We start from the raw sequence: 18399 nt of genomic DNA on the forward strand, positions 1-18399 counted from the left end.
CGTGTGTGTGTCTGTGTGTTTCTTCAATCTGTGTTTCACTTCAGTGCAGACCTTGAAATGTAAGGTCTTTGTTGTGCTGGGAAGATGATTTGTGAGAGAATTAGGCTGTTGGCAAGTCTTCTCTCCTTTGCCAGGCATCTAAATGAAGACGTGCTGCGCAGATAAAGAGTCCCTAGTAATAGAGGGTAGACACAAGGAGAAGGGGGACAAGGAGGGACGCTCTTTTAACAGTCTCAGGGACATGTTTGGACAGGTTTGGGTTTATGTTGGAACCACCATTTTCTCCTCACTTCCTATAGAATTAAGGGACATTCTCAACACTCACATACAGTTCTCTCTCTCTCTCACACACACACACACTCACACACACACACACACACACTTGCGCAAATATACACACCACGACAAACTCCCTGACACACAGATGCGCACGCTCACACTGAAACCCACCCAAATACACCCACTTCCACACACACACACACACACACACACACACACACACACACACACACACACACACACCATACACCCCCCCCCCCTCCCCCCACACACACACACAAACTCCCCCTCAGGTCACAACTTTAGGAGCTGCAGGGCCCCTTAACCACTGTCTCCTGAGACAAACCTGTTGTGGGCTCGGCCCAATGTCTCCCAGTCATTAACACCTTCTGACAGCTCACGCACCTTCACTAACCTTTCCTGAAGTGTGCGGCCATGCCGGGTGTCTCTGGGTAGATGAGCAGAGCCAGCCAAGGCCAGCGTGACCTTCCAGGTGAAGCCAGGTGAGAGGAAGTGCCTTTAGGGAGACATTTACTGGCTCTACTTCCGTAGTCACTTTTCCGCTTGTCTCTTTTTAAAAATAGCCTCATCCCCCGTGTAACCTCATTTAGGTAATGCTCCTTCATTTTTTAGCAGGATCAGTGGAGTGTGTACGGCCTAGTGGTTTGCACACCTGTCTGGGCAGATACAGAGCTCTATCTAGCCATCAGTGCATTTCTTTATCTAGAAACTGTCTGAATTCTCTCATGTCTTTCAAGTCAGATACATGCTTCCCTGAAATATGCTACCTGCTAAATGATCCGTGTGAGTTCTCACTGCCCTTCAGCCTCAGACAGCGCAAGGGTCTGTGGAGGACTTTATCAGTGGATCTGAGCGGAGGGGAAGCTGTGTGCACCTGACTGATTAATCAAGCCAAAGAAAGAGTCTGCAGGCACACAGCTAGAGACTGGAAGACTCCCCTTCAACTGTCATCTGTATGTCTGTCTGCTTGTGTCTCTGTCTCTCTGTCAGTCTCACACACACACATATATGCACACTGCAATAATGACTCTGACACAAGAGTGACTGGTTTTGGACCAGTGCATTTCAAAACTGGATACAATAAGGGTAGTACATGAAAAAATGGATAAAATAAAGGAAGTACAAGAGGAAATGGATAAAATAAGGGCAGTACAAGAGGAAATGGATAAAATAAGGGAAGTACATGAGGAAACTATGTGATGTGTTCTTCCCCACTACTTCAGAGGTTCAGGAAGATGACTTCTGTTTCGCCTTTAGCTTAGTCTGGCTATGTTGGTGTGTTTGTGCATGATCGTGTGTGTGTGTGTGTGTGTGTGTGTGTGTTCAGCACTGTGTGGATGAGAGAGTTCCCAGAACCCCTTTAACCTGCTGGGATTATATTTGACAAGCTGAAGTGCTCAGAGTCTACCTTTAGTCTGACCCAAGCACAGTGCACATGGATGTTCAGCTCTCCCACCACACACACACACACACACACACACACACACAGACTAGACATGCACACACACACGAAACACGCACACTGAAATGAATCACGGATTTGCACAGCACATGCTTCCAGGGCATTATCATGAATTATCCAACCTGTGCTTGAATAGTCCCCGCGGCCCCTGTCACGGCCTAATGTTAGGGCAGCACTAGCCCTACTAATCCGGCTGAGAAGTCATTCAGAGGATAGGAGAAACCTTCAGATGTCAAAATAGAGTCATCAGTCACCAGTCAACACGCTAGCGCTTCATGAGGATCTCACTGCTAATCCTCCAAGCCCTATTTACTAGGTTGGAGAGGAATATCTCATGCTGCCTGGGTATCAGTGTCAGTCACTAATTTATTCCTAATTGACGGTGGTTGCTTCACCACTCCATAGCTTGTACCTAAACGGTAAACTCATTTAGTTTTACTTAATGGAGTTAATGGATTGTATAGTATGTGAATATATCCTGACTGGAATATGAAGCTTAGATGCACCAGCAAGGACTGAGAACTTCTGGTGGAGGCTTCTAGTGTGAGGGAAGAGGCTGGTGTTCAGTGTACTGAGCAGGCAGTGTGTTGTGGAGGCTTCTAGTGTGAGGGAAGAGGCTGGTGTTCAGTGTACTGAGCTGGCAGTGTGTTGTGGAGGCTTCTAGTGTGAGGGAAGAGGCTGGTGTTCAGTGTACTGAGCAGGCAGTGTGTTGTGGAGGCTTCTAGTGTGAGGGAAGAGGCTGGTGTTCAGTGTACTGAGCTGGCAGTGTGTTGTGGAGGCTTCTAGTGTGAGGGAAGAAGCTGGTGTTCAGTGTACTGAGCAGGCAGTGTGTTGCGTAACATGACTTCAGCTTCACATTTCCCAGCATTTGGTAGCAGATGTAGTTGTATAACAGTCCAAGTGGCTGACGACTGATGATATGACTTTGCTCTTCTTTGGAGGAGGATGTTTAGTGACTGTTACTGCTAAATGTCCTGTTTCCTGATCCACTGACTGCTCGCTAGTGTCAGAAAAGATACTTTTTTTTGCCAGAGAAGGAATTTTAAAAATAGCAACAGAATCAGAATGAAAGACACTGACTGAAGTCAAAACAAAGAAATGCAGGGTGGGCTTTTTTTCATTTCGTCTTCTGTGCTGCCTTTCTGGGATTTATTTATTTATTTGCTTTTTTTTTTTTGCAGAGAAACGGTTCATAAAGCTGTCAAAACGTATTCACCTGACTCCACATTCTGCCACAGATAAACAAGCTGGCAAGCTCAAACAGGTTTTTTTTTTTCTCTCTGAGCTATAGAGAGAACAGACAACTTTTCCCTCCCACGTTTCAATCACAGGGCTCTCATCAGACAGGGCTCTGTTCTTTAGAGAGAGGCAGTGCTGGAGTTTTGGGCTGGAGGTGCCTCCAACGCCCTCACCTTAGCAACCATCTCGCAGCAGTGCCCTGACCTGAAGGCTATCATTAAAGCAGCACAACGGAACAATTAGCTATTCGCTAAAGGTATGTTAGCAGCTAAAACTAACGAAATCTCTTGAAATGTGCTGACTTTGACATTATGACAAACTAGTACGACTGTCCTTACACTGTCAAACATCAAGCAAGTGCAACATAAGACAAAGCAAGACGGCAAATAAGCTACTTACTAGATCGGCAGAAAGTAAACAAGTCAGGTCGGCGGGCTGCGGCAGGCAAAACTACAGAACGCAGTTATATGCCTATGGACCCTGCTATCGCAATGGCACGGACGCGATTCTCTATATTAAAAGTCATTGTAGCGCCCCAATTGGTTCAATTTTTAAGCTGTTATTTTAAGGCTAAACTGCTTATCCTAACCCTAATCCTGAAGTATAATTGTTGCATATTGGGGCTTTAAAACAATGCAATTAATGTCAGGGGGGGCTAATGATTTATAATCGTGCTGCCATGTACTTCCTGAGGTCTTGAATGGAGACTGTCCTAAATGTTTAGTGCATCTGTTACACCAGTGGTTTTGATGTGTCCAGAGCTGAACAGTTTGTGTTCTCCCAGTGGAGATGTCTTTGGAGAGGAGAGAAGAAGATGTTCTGTTCTGTTCTGTTCTGTTCTGTTCTGTTCTGTTCTGTTCTGTTCTGTTCTGTTCTGTTCTGTTCTGTTGTCGTTCTTTTTGATTGTGTGTAGACAGCACCTATAACCTGCTCTGGTGTCTGCTGATCGGAGTGCTTTTTTTGCAGTCAGTTGAAGCGGGAGGGCTGGTTGAATCAGGGTTATCTTTTTCCGTGTTCTGGTGACAGGGGGGCTTTGAAGCCGGCTGAGAAGAGATGCTTTGTGCATATGACACATATATCTGGTTTCCAGGTCGCTCCTGTCTTTGGGATGTGTGCTGTTCCCGTTTGAATGTGTGACAGAATAATTCATGTTTTGCTACGTCAAGTGATCACATATGATATGATGTCTTCCTCAGGCTTGATATATGAAAGAAAACTCTGCATTACAGTTGTACTGTGCATTTGCTTACTATATTGCCAGTTGTGTTTTTAGAACCAAATAGCATGCAATTCCTGTGTGCGTGCGTGCGTGCGTGCGTGCGTGCATGCATGCGTGTCTGTGTGTCTGTGTGTCTGTGTGTCTGTGTGTGTGTGTGTGTGTGTGTGTGTGTGTGTGTGTGTGTGTGTGTGTGTGCGTGTGTGTGTGTGTTTGTGTGTGCGTGTGTGCGTGTGTGTAATTGTGTGTGTGTGTAATTGTGTATATGAGTCATCTATCAGGGCAGCATCTTACCACAGAAGTCACATAAAACACTTAAGCCCCCCCTCATGGGGCACTCTGCATAAAAAACATGGATGTTATATAAATAAATCAACATTCGCCTTTCCGTACGACAAGGGAAGCAACAACATCGACCAGGAGACAAGGTGTCGCCTCGTTGGCATGGAAACCCAGCCTCACAGCACTGCCGTGGATAAAAGAGGCCACGGATGCTGCTGAGAAGGACCCAGGCCGCTCGTCTCACAGTGTTGTCTGAGACACAGGAGTATCACGCTTCTGCTCAGGCTGAGGCCAAACACAGAGACAGGGACGCAACCCCAGTGTCCCGTCATTAGCTAAAATTACTCCGAGAAGAGACGCAAAATGGAAAACTTTGTGGGGATACGACTGCACATAAGGCTATTTCCAGTGGTCCCCAAGTTAAAATTAACTCCTTATGATCCTATGCTTCACTACAAGCAAGAATTCAGCAACACCAGTTGAACTAATTAAATGCAACTGCGGCGAAAAACTATCATCTGATGCTCAATCATTTGTCATTTGCATTTAGATTCAATGTTTCTTCTCCATTTGGCAAAGGCTTTTATCCCAGAGGCTTAGAATGGAGACTGAGTATGGCTGTGCCAAAGGAATGATAACACTATGAATGTTTAAGTATCTGCTTATTGGAAGTTTTTCGTCATGGTTTTATTTCTCTTGATTCATGGTCAGTAGAATCCCATATAATTGTATTGCGCTTCAAATAACAATTTACAATTGATCTGGAAGTGTGTTTTTTACGTTTGTACAGATTGCTGAAATATTGTCTTTTATATAATTTACATAGTTTTTTTGATGCTACAACTTATTTTTGGTTGACCTGATGTTTCAGAAAGCCCATCTACTGATGATGAACATTGCATAGCAACTGATCCATTGATCTTTTTTTGCTTTCTTTGTGATTGGCTTCCTCTCCCCTCAGCTCCTGTGTTCTATTTCGGGGAGATGGAGTATTCTGTGGATGAAAGTGCTGGCTATGTGGAAGTGCGAGTTTGGAGGACAGGAACAGACCTTTCCAAAGCGGCTGCAGTTACTGTCCGGTCGCGCAAGACTGACCCTGTTTCTGCAGAAGGTAAAGTGGACCGCCATACACCCCGTGACACTAGCAATTTAATATGTCCGACCACCTAGGAACAGGGATCAGCCATGGCTATGGCCCTGTAGATAAGAGGAACAAAGTTTTACAAACTCATTTAAAGATTGAATAAGATTCTTTTCCCGCGCAGAGTTGCAACAACATCTCATACTGTCATTTAAATATATGTGCTGTAAAAAGAAGGGACATGCAAACAGACAGGCAGGGACGAATGTCTATCTAACCCCACCTACATTGTTGGTTCTTAGCTATATTTACACTCAGTTCTTGGATCAGTGCCAGTTTCTTTTTTCTTTGAGAAAATCCATGTATTTATATTGTAATCCATCGCTCAATTAATCTACCGCATTGCAGTACATTGAAAACAGTGTATTCTGAGTATAATTTCATGCATGGAAAGTATTTGTCAATACATTGAGTTCACTTGATGTCAGTAAATTGGAGTGTGGATGGAGTTAATCTGTGCTGTAGACTTCCATCAGTCAGCTGCAGTGGAAACAGATCAGCAAGTCTGCAACTCTCCTTCTGTCTCTCTCTCTGTCTGTCTCTCTCTCTCCCTATCTCTCCCTCTCTATGACTCTCTGTGGCCATCCTCTGTCCCCCCAGTGATTCTGCAGTGCTTGGAGCTGAGTGGCTAATCCTTTTCTCAGCACCCGCAACTCGCTGCACTCGGAAGCTGAAAGCCCTCCTGTGTGATTGGATTTTTGATCCTGTAAAAAATGCAACAGCAGCATCTCTCTCTCTCTCTCTCTCTCTCTCTCTGTCTCTCTCTCTCTCTCTCTCTCTCTCTATGTCTCTCTCTACCCCTCTCTCTCTCGCTCTCTCTCTCTCTCTCTCTCTCTCTCTCACTCACTCTCAAAAGAACCAGAATAAGGATATTTCTCACTGTGTGAGACTTTGACCTCACCCTAACCTTTGTTCCCGTTTATATTTTGTTGTAATATTACTTTTCTATTTTTTGGTCTGTCTTTGAATCATAGCTGGTCAGGACTACGTGGGCATCAGTCAGAACATGGACTTTGCACCTGGGGTCAACATGCAGACGTTCCGGGTCACCATCCTGGACGACCTGGGCAAGCCGGCGCTGGAGGGCACAGAGAAGTTTGAACTGGTTCTGCGTCTGCCGTCTAACGGTGTCATAGGAGAGCCTGGCAGGGCCACAGTGTCCATAAATGATTCTGTGTCAGACTGTGAGTTCAGAATCACACACACAGACACACACGCACGCACACACACACACCCACACACACACACACACACACACACACACACACACACACACACACACACACACACACACATCGATCTAGGATATTCAACCCTTCCACCATACATACATAAATGGATAACATAAACGTATTCTCACATCTCTTTTGAAAATTAATCACTTTGTTTTTGCGGTGTCATCATGAACCCCCCCCCCCCCCCCCCCCCCCCAAGTCATGCAGTTAGTCAACAAACAATTTTGGTGTATGACCCCCAAATAAACACCAAACACCAAATCTGCATCAAATTAAACGTCTTCCTCTGCACTCCCCTGCTCCTCCAGTGCCGAAGATGCAGTTCCTACAGGCTGTGTACTCAGGCGAGGAGAGCGAGGGCACCATCTCAGCCGTGGTGAAGCGCAGCGGCGACCTGAGCTTCACCTCCACTGTGCGCTGCTACACCCGCCAGGGTTCGGCTGAGGTGGTGGACGACTTTGAGGAGAGACCCAACACCGATGGCTCCATCGTCACCTTCTTGCCAGGTACCGTGGCTGCACTGGCAGGACCGGCATGGGGGTTGGGTTTGGTTGTTTGGTTTGTTGGTCTGCTCGAGGTTGATGGTTTTTAGTTTTTACATTTTTTAGATCTAGTTTTTAGTATTTACAATTATTCGTAATGGAGGAAAAAAACCGCAAAGAGCATTCCTATTGATAATTAAGTGTTAAAACTTAAATGTGAATGGTTCATAACCTGAAAGGGCTTTCAAGTGTATTTTTTATTCTCTTTTGAAATTTTGCAATCATAGGGTTGTTTTGAAAGTGACATTTCTCTCTCTGTGTGTATGTGTGTGTGGTTATGTGTGTGTCTGTGCGTGTCTGTGTGTGTCTGTGTATGTTTGTATGTGTGCACACAGGTGAGTCAGAGAAGCCATGCGTGCTGAAGCTGGTGGATGATCTGATCTTTGAGGAAGAGGAGGAGCTGAGGCTTCGGCTGGGCACACCGAAGAGCAACTCTCCTTTCGGAGCTAGCGTTGGACCTCAGGAGGAGGCCCTCGTGAAGATACAGGACACGGCCGACAGTAAGAGCTGAAAGACATCCCCACACATAAAGATCACAGCCATGGCGGTCAGTTCCTCTCCTGACGTCTGGAACCTTCTTGTCTCCCGTCTCCATAGAGTCCATCATCAGGCTGGGGGAGATCAAGTTCAGCGTGAACGAGCCCAAGGAGGCAGGTCAGGTGACGGTGGTCAAAATCCCCGTGCTCCGAGTTGGCGACACCTCCAAGGTTTCCGTGGTGAGGGTCCACACCAAGGACGGGTCGGCCACGTCCGGGGAGGACTACCATCCCATCTCGGAAGGTAAGGAGCCGTGCCTGTCCACGTGGTGATTGTGCATGTGGCTTAATACCCGAGTAAAGTTTATTCATATTTAATTCAGTAATACATGTTAAACTTGAAAACTTTACTAATGATGCCACAAGCTTGCACCAAGGGGTGTTGGTATGTTTTTCTTTCACACTCACACATTCAATTTCAGAAGTTACTAATTCACAATTTAACACATATACGGTATACTCAGATGCATAGAAGGGAAATGGAAAGTGTGGTGTGGTACCCGTTAGTGAAATCCATGGTGTATCTGTGGAGATGTTGAGTTCAAACAGGGCGACAAGGAGCACATTGTGGAGGTGGAGGTGCTGTATGACGGCGTGAGAGAGATGAGGGAGGCCTTCACCGTCCACCTGAAGCCCGACGAGAACATGGTGGCTGAGATTCAGGTTGGGGAGAATGCTTCTTCCACTTATGGTTTCATATCTGAGAGCTTCGGTACTTCTCTCTGACTCTTTGTCCTTGAAATGCTCCTCCTGCTCTTACTAATGAGCTGCTTTTTATAGAAGCGGCACTCCTCAAGAAACCGACACAGAGAACAATAGGTTTTAACATCTGTAGTACATTTATAATTCCTACGACCTCCAAGTGAAAAAATTAATTCAGTTTGCTATGGAGTTTGAATAACCAATGTTTATTCCTAAAACTACAAACTATGAAAAATGGCTCGCTCCCTGTTTAAATCATGCTGACATGTCGCATGTAAACTAAGATAACTTTGGTTCCCTGAACTTCGTAGCCTACGCACTGGTATGAATCTGTCCCATGCGCCTGTCTTACATCTGAAGCTGACGGGGCTCCCCGCTGTGTTTTGTTCGACAGACGACCAAGGCTATCGTGTACATCGAGGAGACGAACAGCATGGCCGACGTCACCTTCCCCTCTCTTCCTCGCGTGGCGTCTCTGCTTCACTACGACGGCGTCAGAACCAAGAGAGACGTCGGGTCCAAGGAGAACCTCAAGCCTCCAGCTGGCTACCCTGTCATATGTGTCACGGTACGCCGATCAAAAGCAGCTCTGCAGCCAACACCTGTCAGTCACACTGGCTGGCGCTGTCGAGTAGCTATAATTATCTTTCCACACACTACCGGGTGCTTAGTAAAGAGAAAAAAAATAACACAGGGACTAAAGCATGTTGCTCACCATGCTTGTGTGTCCTATTTGCATAACGGTACCTAGAGACATTCAATAATTAGGAGAAAAACATTGGACTTAAGAAAAGGCTATTACAGAAGTAATACACAAACTTATAAATAGTAGGGATAAAAAAGTGTGTTGACCAGTATAGAGTTTTTAAAACCTGAGGCTAGATTGGTAAATACACTATCCTGCTGTGTTAGCCCCCTCATTCACAGACACCGACACCGACACCGACACAGACACAGACACAGACACAGACACAGACACAGACACAGACACAGACACAGACACAGACACAGACACAGACACACACTCTCACACACACACACACACACACACGCACACACACACACGCACATACATACAGTAAAATACCATCAGCCTTTGACTTTTTTCTGTGTGCTTTAGCATTTTTCTTCTCTCTCTCTTTCTCTTTTTGAAATCATGTTTCCCACTTCACACATTCCTCTCTTGTCTGTTCTCACCTCCTCGCGCACACGCAGGCTTGCAACCCCAGATTTCCCGACTTCGACAAGACAGGCTCCATCTGCGTGAGCGAGAACATCAATGACACCCTGACACGCTACCGCTGGCTCATCAGCGCCCCCGCTGGGCCGGACGGCGTCACCAGCCCCATGCGCGAGGCCGACTTTGACACCTTCTTCACCTCGTCCAAGATGATCACGCTGGACTCCGTCTACTTCCAGGCCGGCTCACGGGTGCAGTGCGCCGCCCGTGCCGTCAACTCCAACGGGAACGAGGGCCTGGAGCTCAGCAGTCCCATCATAACCATCAGCCAAGAGGAGGGTGAGGGCACACACACACACACACACACACACACACACACACACACACACATACGCACACACACACACAAACACACAACGCACACACACACTCACACACACAGACTCGCGCACACACACACACACACACACACACACACACACACATAGGCACACACACACACACATACACACAAAGCACACACACACTCACACACACAGACTCGCACACACACACACTTACACGCATACATGCATACACGCAACACACACACATACACACACACACACACACACACACACATACATACACGCAACCCACACATACACACAGCGCACACGCATACATGCAATGCGAACACACACACCGACACACATACACGCAATGCATACACATACACACATACACACATACACACATACACACATACACACATACACACATACACACATACACACATACACACATACACACATACACGCAACACGCACACACACAAACACTGGTGCAGTGGTGTATATGTAGTTATTAGCGGTACATTTTCACATGGAGGCAAGGTGAAAGGGCCAAAAACAATGTAAACAAATACCTGTGGGTGGGGCACAGATAAATGCATGACATGCACTGGAACATGTGAAACACTGTCTGTTGGTCATGCCTATAGTACCACATTATTGTGGTTCGTCTGAAAAACACAGACTGCATATCACAGGATGGCAAATACAACTAAGCAGAATGAAGAACAACAACAACATTTTCAGTAGTTTTTTTTCCCCTGAGATACACCACTGTTTCTGTGATGAGAATAATTGTCTGCCATCATCCAATCTAAATAAGAAATCATCCAGACAACATACAGCAAATAGTTATTGTCCTATCCAGTGTGTTGCCAATGCATCATTTAGCTGATGGCCTATCTTGCTTTTCGTCACAGGCATGTGCCAGCCTCGCAAAGTGGGCACAGTGGGCGCCGAGCCATTCTCTGCCAAGCTGCGCTACACAGGCGCGGACGACCCCGAGCACGCCAACCTGATCAAGCTGACTGTCACCATGCCCCACATTGATGGTGAGGACGTCCCCCTCCAGCTGTTTGGCAGTGGGACAGAATGCAATACTAGACCAGCCAAGACATTCGAAACTAATCCCCTGGAAATTACTCTTGCCCTTCACTAAGTTCCAGTTATAATATATCCTTTCCATCCATCCTTCCTTTCTTTCTTTTTTTTCCTTTTCTGTTTCTCTTCTTCCCTCTCTCTCTCCATTTCTCTTTGATTTCTTTTTTTCCCACTTCTTTGCTTCTTTCTTATTACCTCCACTCTTCCTATCTCTCTCACTCTTTCTCTCTCTCTCTCTCTCTCTCTCTCTCTCACTATCTCTCTCTCTCTCTCACTATCTCTCCCTCTCTCTCTCTCTCTCACTATCTCTCTTTCTGTCTCTCTTTCTCTCTGTCTCTCTCTTGTCTCTCTCTCTCTCTCTCTCATTCTCTTTCTCTCTCTCTCTGTGTCTCTCCATCAGGTATGCTGCCTGTGATCTCCACGCGCCCTCTGTCCAACTTCGAGCTGACTCTCAGCCCTGACGGTACGCGCGTGGGCAACCACCGCTGCTCCAACCTGCTGGACTACAACGAGGTGAGCACGCGCTACGGCTTCGTCACCGAGGCCACCCGCAACCCGGAGAGCATCGGCGAGATCTCACCGTACCAGTACAGCGCCCCCCTCAGGAGCAACAGCACACTGCGCTTCTACAGGAACCTCAACCTTGAGGCCTGCCTGTGGGAGTTCGTCAGCTACTACGACATGTCCGAGCTGCTCACCGACTGCGGAGGATCCATTGGCACTGACGGTCAGGTGAGCACCACAGCTGTGCATGAGACAGGCGGTATTGCCATATCAAAGATCATGTGACCAAATGTCTGCTAAAACCATGTCACTCTTCTAAGAATGATATTGTAGTATTTTGTCTGTGAGGAAAACATTGTTCATTTCCATCTGAAATCTTCAGCCTTTCACACTACGTTACAACATTTTGCACTAGTTTGCTGGTAATTCAACTACATGAATATTTGCATTTGCACTGATTTAAATGAACTACTTTATCAACTAGTGAAACTACAAACAAACAGAAATATAGCATGCCTTGCAATTTTACCAGGAAGCTGAGAAATGCTGTTTAGTGCAGTACCCCCACCTGGAAGGGATGTGTCTGGGCATTGTAGACTAAACCAAAGCTGGCATTCCTTGCACTTTCCCATTAATAGTGGGCTATTTCTTTGTTTCATGTGGGACCTGTGGACAAGTAGGCCCTTTTTGCAGTAAACTAAATTGAATGGCATTTTTCTATGTAGCTGTAGATAATCAAACTTGATTTTTCCCTTGAGTAGTTTTGCTTTAGATCAGCTTCATCCAGTGTGATGTGATCAATAGCTTGAATATTACAGCAGGCCTTTCCAATCCCTTGGCCCACTTGGCTCACAGAGGTCTGTTTTAGCTGCGGTCTGTCTCTCCCCACCTCTGTAAACAGCACCTCACCCTGTCAGGGCCTGTGGGGATTGGGGAGAGCCAGTGGTTGCTGTTGCTTTTGTTGGTTGGCAGACATCACCTGGTTTTTGGATGTCCTGCAGGTCCTTCATCATCTCTGTCTCATTGTTTGTCTCTCCGTCTGCTCCTGTTCTACCCCCCCACCCCCTGCCCGCCCTCTCTCTCTTGCTCTCTTTCATTCTCTTATTCACTACAAACACTCACATACACACACTCCTCTCTCATCTTGGACATAGAGGTCATGTGTAATTGTCCCTCCTGACCTTTCGCTGTTAGACGTGTAATGGGATATGATCAGTGGACTTGTATGTGCTTAGTGGGCCATGCTGGCTTCGTTAGGGCAGATCAGTGTCACTGCGCTGGGGCGGTTCTGTCGACGCTGGCACTGACTGCAGGGGGCCGTCTCACCCATGCACACTCATTCCACTCGGTTGCTGTTTTTGGGACGCCTCCGACAAAGGTTCTCTAGGAGGCACTGTTTATTTAGGTTCACACCTTTTGTCCTTTTGTTCTGTTCGCGGATGTTTTAGATGCTAGTGTCTTATCAGCGTCTGGTTATAAGTTGGCTTCACGCTGTTGGAAATGTGTTTTTGAGACATATTGTTTTACAATATGCCATTGCTGAATATTTAATTATATTTATATTTTATTGAATTAACTTATTTATTTATACATTTTTATGAATGTATTTCTTTTAAGAGAATCGCTGAAGACAGCTTATCACATTTTTATGGCAAACACTTGGCAAATAACTAGCTCTGGGCTGAATGTCGTTACCAGCATAGTGCAGATCAACAGACTTTGAGTAGTCTTTAGGCAAGCAAACAATGAAACAGTCACTTTAATGTTTTACTTTTTTCTAGTTAATTAATTCATGTTTTTTGTAGTTTGCTGTCATTCAAAATGTTCTGTTTCTGAGCTGCATGTTAGCACAGTTGGAGGTTTAAATGGTGGGCCTGCTGCCCTCACTGTCGGGAGATATCAGGTGGAAACATGTCACCATCCTGTGACCATTTCTCTACTCCATATCTCACCACAACAGATGTTAGGCCGTGACAGAGACAACTGTTAGCACTGGAAATATCCTGAGGCAAAACTTTGTAAATCCATGTTGTGTTGGAATGCATGCAAAGGCCATGTTTTTGCTGCCAAATGATTACTTCCTGTCAGAAAATTAGACTGTAAAATTGAGTATTTTCACATGCCATAACCTGTTCTGATTTTGTAGAATTTTTACAAGTGGAGTTTATGACCAAGGAACAGTTCGAAACGCAACTCTCATATTAAAGTGCCAACTGTTGACTGAATGCCAACTCTTCTGTCCGCTGTGCAGGTGCTGAACCTGGTCCAGTCCTACGTGACGCTCCGTGTGCCCCTCCACGTCTCCTACGTCTTCCACTCGCCCGTGGGCATCGGCGGCTGGCAGCACTTCGACCTGCAGTCAGAGCTGCGGCTCACCTTCACCTATGACACGGCCATCCTGTGGCAGGACGGGATCGGCAGCCCCCCACAGGCAGAGCTGCAGGGTAAGACCATAGTGGCTCCGCCTCCGACATACTTCGTTTAGTTTGGTAGTTTGGTTTACCGGACATTTCTTGATATTTTCAGATTTTCCCTAAAAAAAAACCCACACATTCAAAAAAATAAGGGAATTGTTCTGATAGAGTTGCAGCCTCTTGAATTCAGTATGAATTCACAATGAAGAAAATATAAAAGTACCCCGTGTGTTTCCGTCTCTAGGTGCCTTGTACCCAACCAGCATGAGGATTAATGAGCAGGGACGGCTCGTGGTCAACTTCCGCACGGAGGCCCGCTTCAGGGGCCTGTTTGTGGCGTCCCACCCAGGTGAGGACAGCAGTTTGCTTGCTTGCATACATTACACAACACAGCACATGAATATTTAGTGTGTTGTGGCTGAACAGTGGCTGAGTATTATGTATTCAGCACACTAGAAATGTTACATACTGTCGGCAATGTTTCATCTTTTTTAATTATATTTGTTAGGGAGCAAAGGACGTTCCAAGAGAGAGGACAAAAGACAGAAAGGTATGTAGAACCCCTCATCCACCTCAAAATCAACTGACTACATTTATTGTCTCAACACACTCATTGGAATATTCAGGAATATTTTTGTGAATTTGCTGTTCATTTCCTGTTCGCTTCTGTATTTTCATTCAGCATCCAGCAATTCTATGGTCATGAGTATGAACCACCCCGGGCTGACCTTTAACCTGTCCCTTGTGCGGACTGAGCCCACCTATCACCAGCCAGTGCAGCAGTGGACCTTCATGTCTGACTTTGCAGTAAGTTTCTTACGCCCTACAACATAAATGAATTGTGATGACGAGGGTTATTCAGGTGGTTGAGAATGCACTCTGGCTACAGTAGGGCCCAGAGTGCTAGCACAGTAGCTGTGAGGTCTAGGGTGTTGGTCTGCCACTTCAGACCACATTTACCACAATATATTACTTAGAACAGCCTTATATGAAACATTCTCGAAATGCAAAGGCTATAAATGAGCATGGATTGGTAATGCTAAGCATATGATATGGGACATTTTAGTTTTTTTTAAATGTTTCTGTGTTAACCATAAAAGCTCTATGTCTTTTTATATTAACACTACATTATAGTATCTGGATTGTACCTAACTCTAAATTGTATCTGGCTAGTTCTTTATCTTGATCTTTTGTGCTAATGGATATGTCACGTTTTTTTAGGTACGCGACTACTCAGGCACGTTCGCTGTAAAGCTGATCCCCTGTACAGCTGCCATGAATGTGGAGTATTCTGTTCCCCCTGTCTGCAACCCCAGGGAGCCCATCACCTTTGACATGGACATTCGCTTCCAGCAGGTAAACAGCCCAGCCAAGGCCGAAAGAATCCTGGGGCCCTGACACAACACCTCACCCTGAGCCCTGCCTAACATTCTTGTCCTTCGGGAAGTTATAATCCCTGTCTTAATCCAGGGCCTCTGTCCAGAACATTCAGGGCTCCCTTAAATTTTTGAGTGCAATGTTAGTAAACAAAACACAGGATTACATTTGCGGATAGTGTCCAAAAGTTTGCCAGTGCAGTTAGAGTTATCCGAATGCAGTATGCTGGGATGGAAACACATAGCACGCTCCCTCTGCAGAAGACCCGACAATTAGAATCGTACTGTTATTCGCTCTAGTATTATGTTCCTTAATCAAATTGATCATTATTGCATTTGATACATAACCAAGCTGGGCCCTGTCTAATTTCGCTATGTGTTGGTTTGCAGGTGAGTGACCCCGTGGCTGTGGAGTTCAGTCTGAACACGCAGATGTTCCTGCTGTCCAAGAGGTCCCTCTGGCTGTCGGATGGCTCCATGGGCTTCGGTCAGGAGAGCGACGCCGCCTTCTCAGAGGGTAAGGCACCAAACGTTTTCAAAAATCTCAATTAAAAAAAAATGCAATTCAGGTGACTCACACACCCACTCGGGACAGGCTAGCAGGATAGATTAAACAACCACTCAGGACACTACAGCAAGAACAACAAAATACCTTTTAAGGAGTTATTTTCATAAACAAGTATACGTCCCTAGACATAACACACCCACCCTAGTGCTCTCTAGCGGGACCGAGAGTGACCCCGATCTGATAACATCCTAATAACGCATATGTTGCAGCACAAATAAAAAACATTTAACCATAAACAGTGTGAAAACGTACAAACCGGTATGTAAAACACACACGTGCACACACCAGTCTTCATCATTATATGTGTGGGACAGTGCATCCACGATAATGTGGTCTGTTACCCTTTCGTGCTGAAAGTCCAGGTACCAGTGAGCAACACATTTAGTCTTAGATTGCTGTTAGACATACGGGACCAGAAAACAAGTGGCTTGGGGGCTGTGTTCACAACAACTGGCAAGGCACTGCCAAGAACATCAAAGTGCTAAGGTACATCAAGCAACAGAGACAAAGCTTCTCTCTGGATTGTACTTTACGGTGCTGACACTTCATAAACTCACTGTGGGTAGGAGAGGTCCCGCATAAACCCCCCGAAATCTGATGTCAGTTTAAATCATATATTTGTGTATGCTTGTGTTATTTAGCAGTAAAATAATGTGTAGGTTTTTTCCTTGTATGGCTGTTTATGCCATAGACTGGCCACCCTTTTATTTCAGTCTTTGTGTTCATATCCTTATTTAGGTGAAACAATCTATGGAAGGGTCATGGTGGACCCTGTGCAGAACTTAGGTGACTCTTTCCACTGCAGCATTGAGAAAGTGTTTCTGTGCACTGGAGCCGACGGGTACGTGCCCAAGTACAACCCCACCAAGTCTGAGTTTGGATGCCTGGCAGACTCCCCGACCCTCCTCTACAGATTCAAGATCATTGTAAGCCCTCCCCTACAAACACACAGATACAGACACAGACACTCACACACAGACACACACACACACACGCACGCACGCACGCACGCACGCACGCACGCACGCACGCACGCACGCACGCACGCACGCACGCACGCACACTCTGGTATTGTCTCAGAACTTCAGAGGTGTCTTCTGTTTGATCAGTGATGTGATGTCTGACTGCCTGATGCCCTTCTGTTCTCCGACAGGATAAAGCCCAGCCCGAGACCCAGGCCAGGTCGTTTGGAGACGTGCCCTTCAACGCCCTCTTGGCAGTGGATGACCCCTCAGCACTGACGCTGGTCAAACAGCCAGGCTCCGATGGCTTCAGGGTGGACTCGGCCGCCATGTTCCAGGTCTGACTTCAACTGCACTTAATTGCGTCTCACCGCAGATATCTGTCGATACTTATACATGTAACAAGTGTGGAAAGTGTAAGGCCAGCTGTTTATCAGAAAGCAGCATCAACAGGGGCCCCAATGGGCTGAAATATATACCAAATTTTGTGACCCAATGTCCTGTATGTGTGTAGGTGGCAGCCGGGAGGGAGTGGTACATCCACACCATCTACACCGTGCGCTCCAAAGAAAACGCCAACCGTGGCATCGGCAAGAGGAGCCTGGAGTACCACTCGGTAGTGTCGGGCGACAACCTGCCGGCTCTGCACTCCCGCTCCAGGAGGGCCGCTGGCGAAGTGCCCGCCTTGGCCGAGAACATCGGCACCGACAACAACCGGGGCACCAACATCATGCACATCGCCCTGGACCGCAGCCGCCGGCGGGCGAGCAACGGGGACGAGGCCCTGGAAGACGGCGTGCTGCCCCGCGAGCGGAGCAGCAAGCGCGGGGAGGAGGATGCCGTGACAGTGGTGGGCGTCCTGGTGGGCCTCCTGCTCACCGTGCTGCTAGCGGTCGTGTTGGCACTCCTGCTGCGGTCCCGTCAGAAAGGGGCCAAGAAGGCACCCAAGCCCTCGGGCAGTATGCAGCCGGTGATGGTGACAGACAAGTCCTACGACAGCACTGACAGTTCAGAGGTGTGACGGACACACGGGACAGAGAAAAATAAACCCTACAGGGTCTTTTTTTTATGTGTGTGTGTGCGCCCCCCCCCCCCCCCCCCCCCCTCTTTGATATTCTTTTCATCCCTTTTTCTTTTTGCAAGTGCCTCTCAAATAGTCACACATTGTCAGAAATCTACTGAGTACCACAGTCCAAGAAAACTTCTTTGATAAGTTGCAGAGAGAAATATTTTTACATTTTTTAAACTGCTCATTCATTATATAAAAGACTTTTTGGTCTAATCGGATTGCTGGTGGCATGTCTTTG

General features: G+C 46.5%; 1 protein-coding gene across 1 annotated transcript in view; it reads left to right on the top strand.

The window, feature by feature from the left end:
- Positions 1 to 18113, top strand: part of frem2a (FRAS1 related extracellular matrix 2a) — a gene marked incomplete at its 3' end in the record, with an annotated part of 41275 nt that extends 23162 nt beyond the window's left edge. Inside the window, exons 7-24 of the mRNA XM_080845067.1 lie at positions 5461 to 5610; positions 6615 to 6824; positions 7184 to 7381; positions 7753 to 7917; positions 8015 to 8197; positions 8486 to 8616; positions 9050 to 9223; positions 9871 to 10174; positions 11088 to 11219; positions 11669 to 12000; positions 14024 to 14216; positions 14431 to 14535; positions 14869 to 14993; positions 15408 to 15542; positions 15953 to 16079; positions 16869 to 17056; positions 17284 to 17430; positions 17607 to 18113. Of these exons, the coding sequence (XP_080701193.1) occupies positions 5461 to 5610; positions 6615 to 6824; positions 7184 to 7381; positions 7753 to 7917; positions 8015 to 8197; positions 8486 to 8616; positions 9050 to 9223; positions 9871 to 10174; positions 11088 to 11219; positions 11669 to 12000; positions 14024 to 14216; positions 14431 to 14535; positions 14869 to 14993; positions 15408 to 15542; positions 15953 to 16079; positions 16869 to 17056; positions 17284 to 17430; positions 17607 to 18113 (3506 nt within the window). The remainder of the gene's footprint in view (positions 1 to 5460; positions 5611 to 6614; positions 6825 to 7183; positions 7382 to 7752; positions 7918 to 8014; positions 8198 to 8485; positions 8617 to 9049; positions 9224 to 9870; positions 10175 to 11087; positions 11220 to 11668; positions 12001 to 14023; positions 14217 to 14430; positions 14536 to 14868; positions 14994 to 15407; positions 15543 to 15952; positions 16080 to 16868; positions 17057 to 17283; positions 17431 to 17606) is intronic.
- Between the last annotated feature and the right edge of the window lie 286 nt (positions 18114 to 18399).

Source organism: Sprattus sprattus, assembly GCF_963457725.1.
Source record: "Sprattus sprattus genome assembly, chromosome: 1".
In the NCBI taxonomy this organism is placed as follows: Eukaryota; Metazoa; Chordata; class Actinopteri; order Clupeiformes; family Clupeidae; genus Sprattus; species Sprattus sprattus.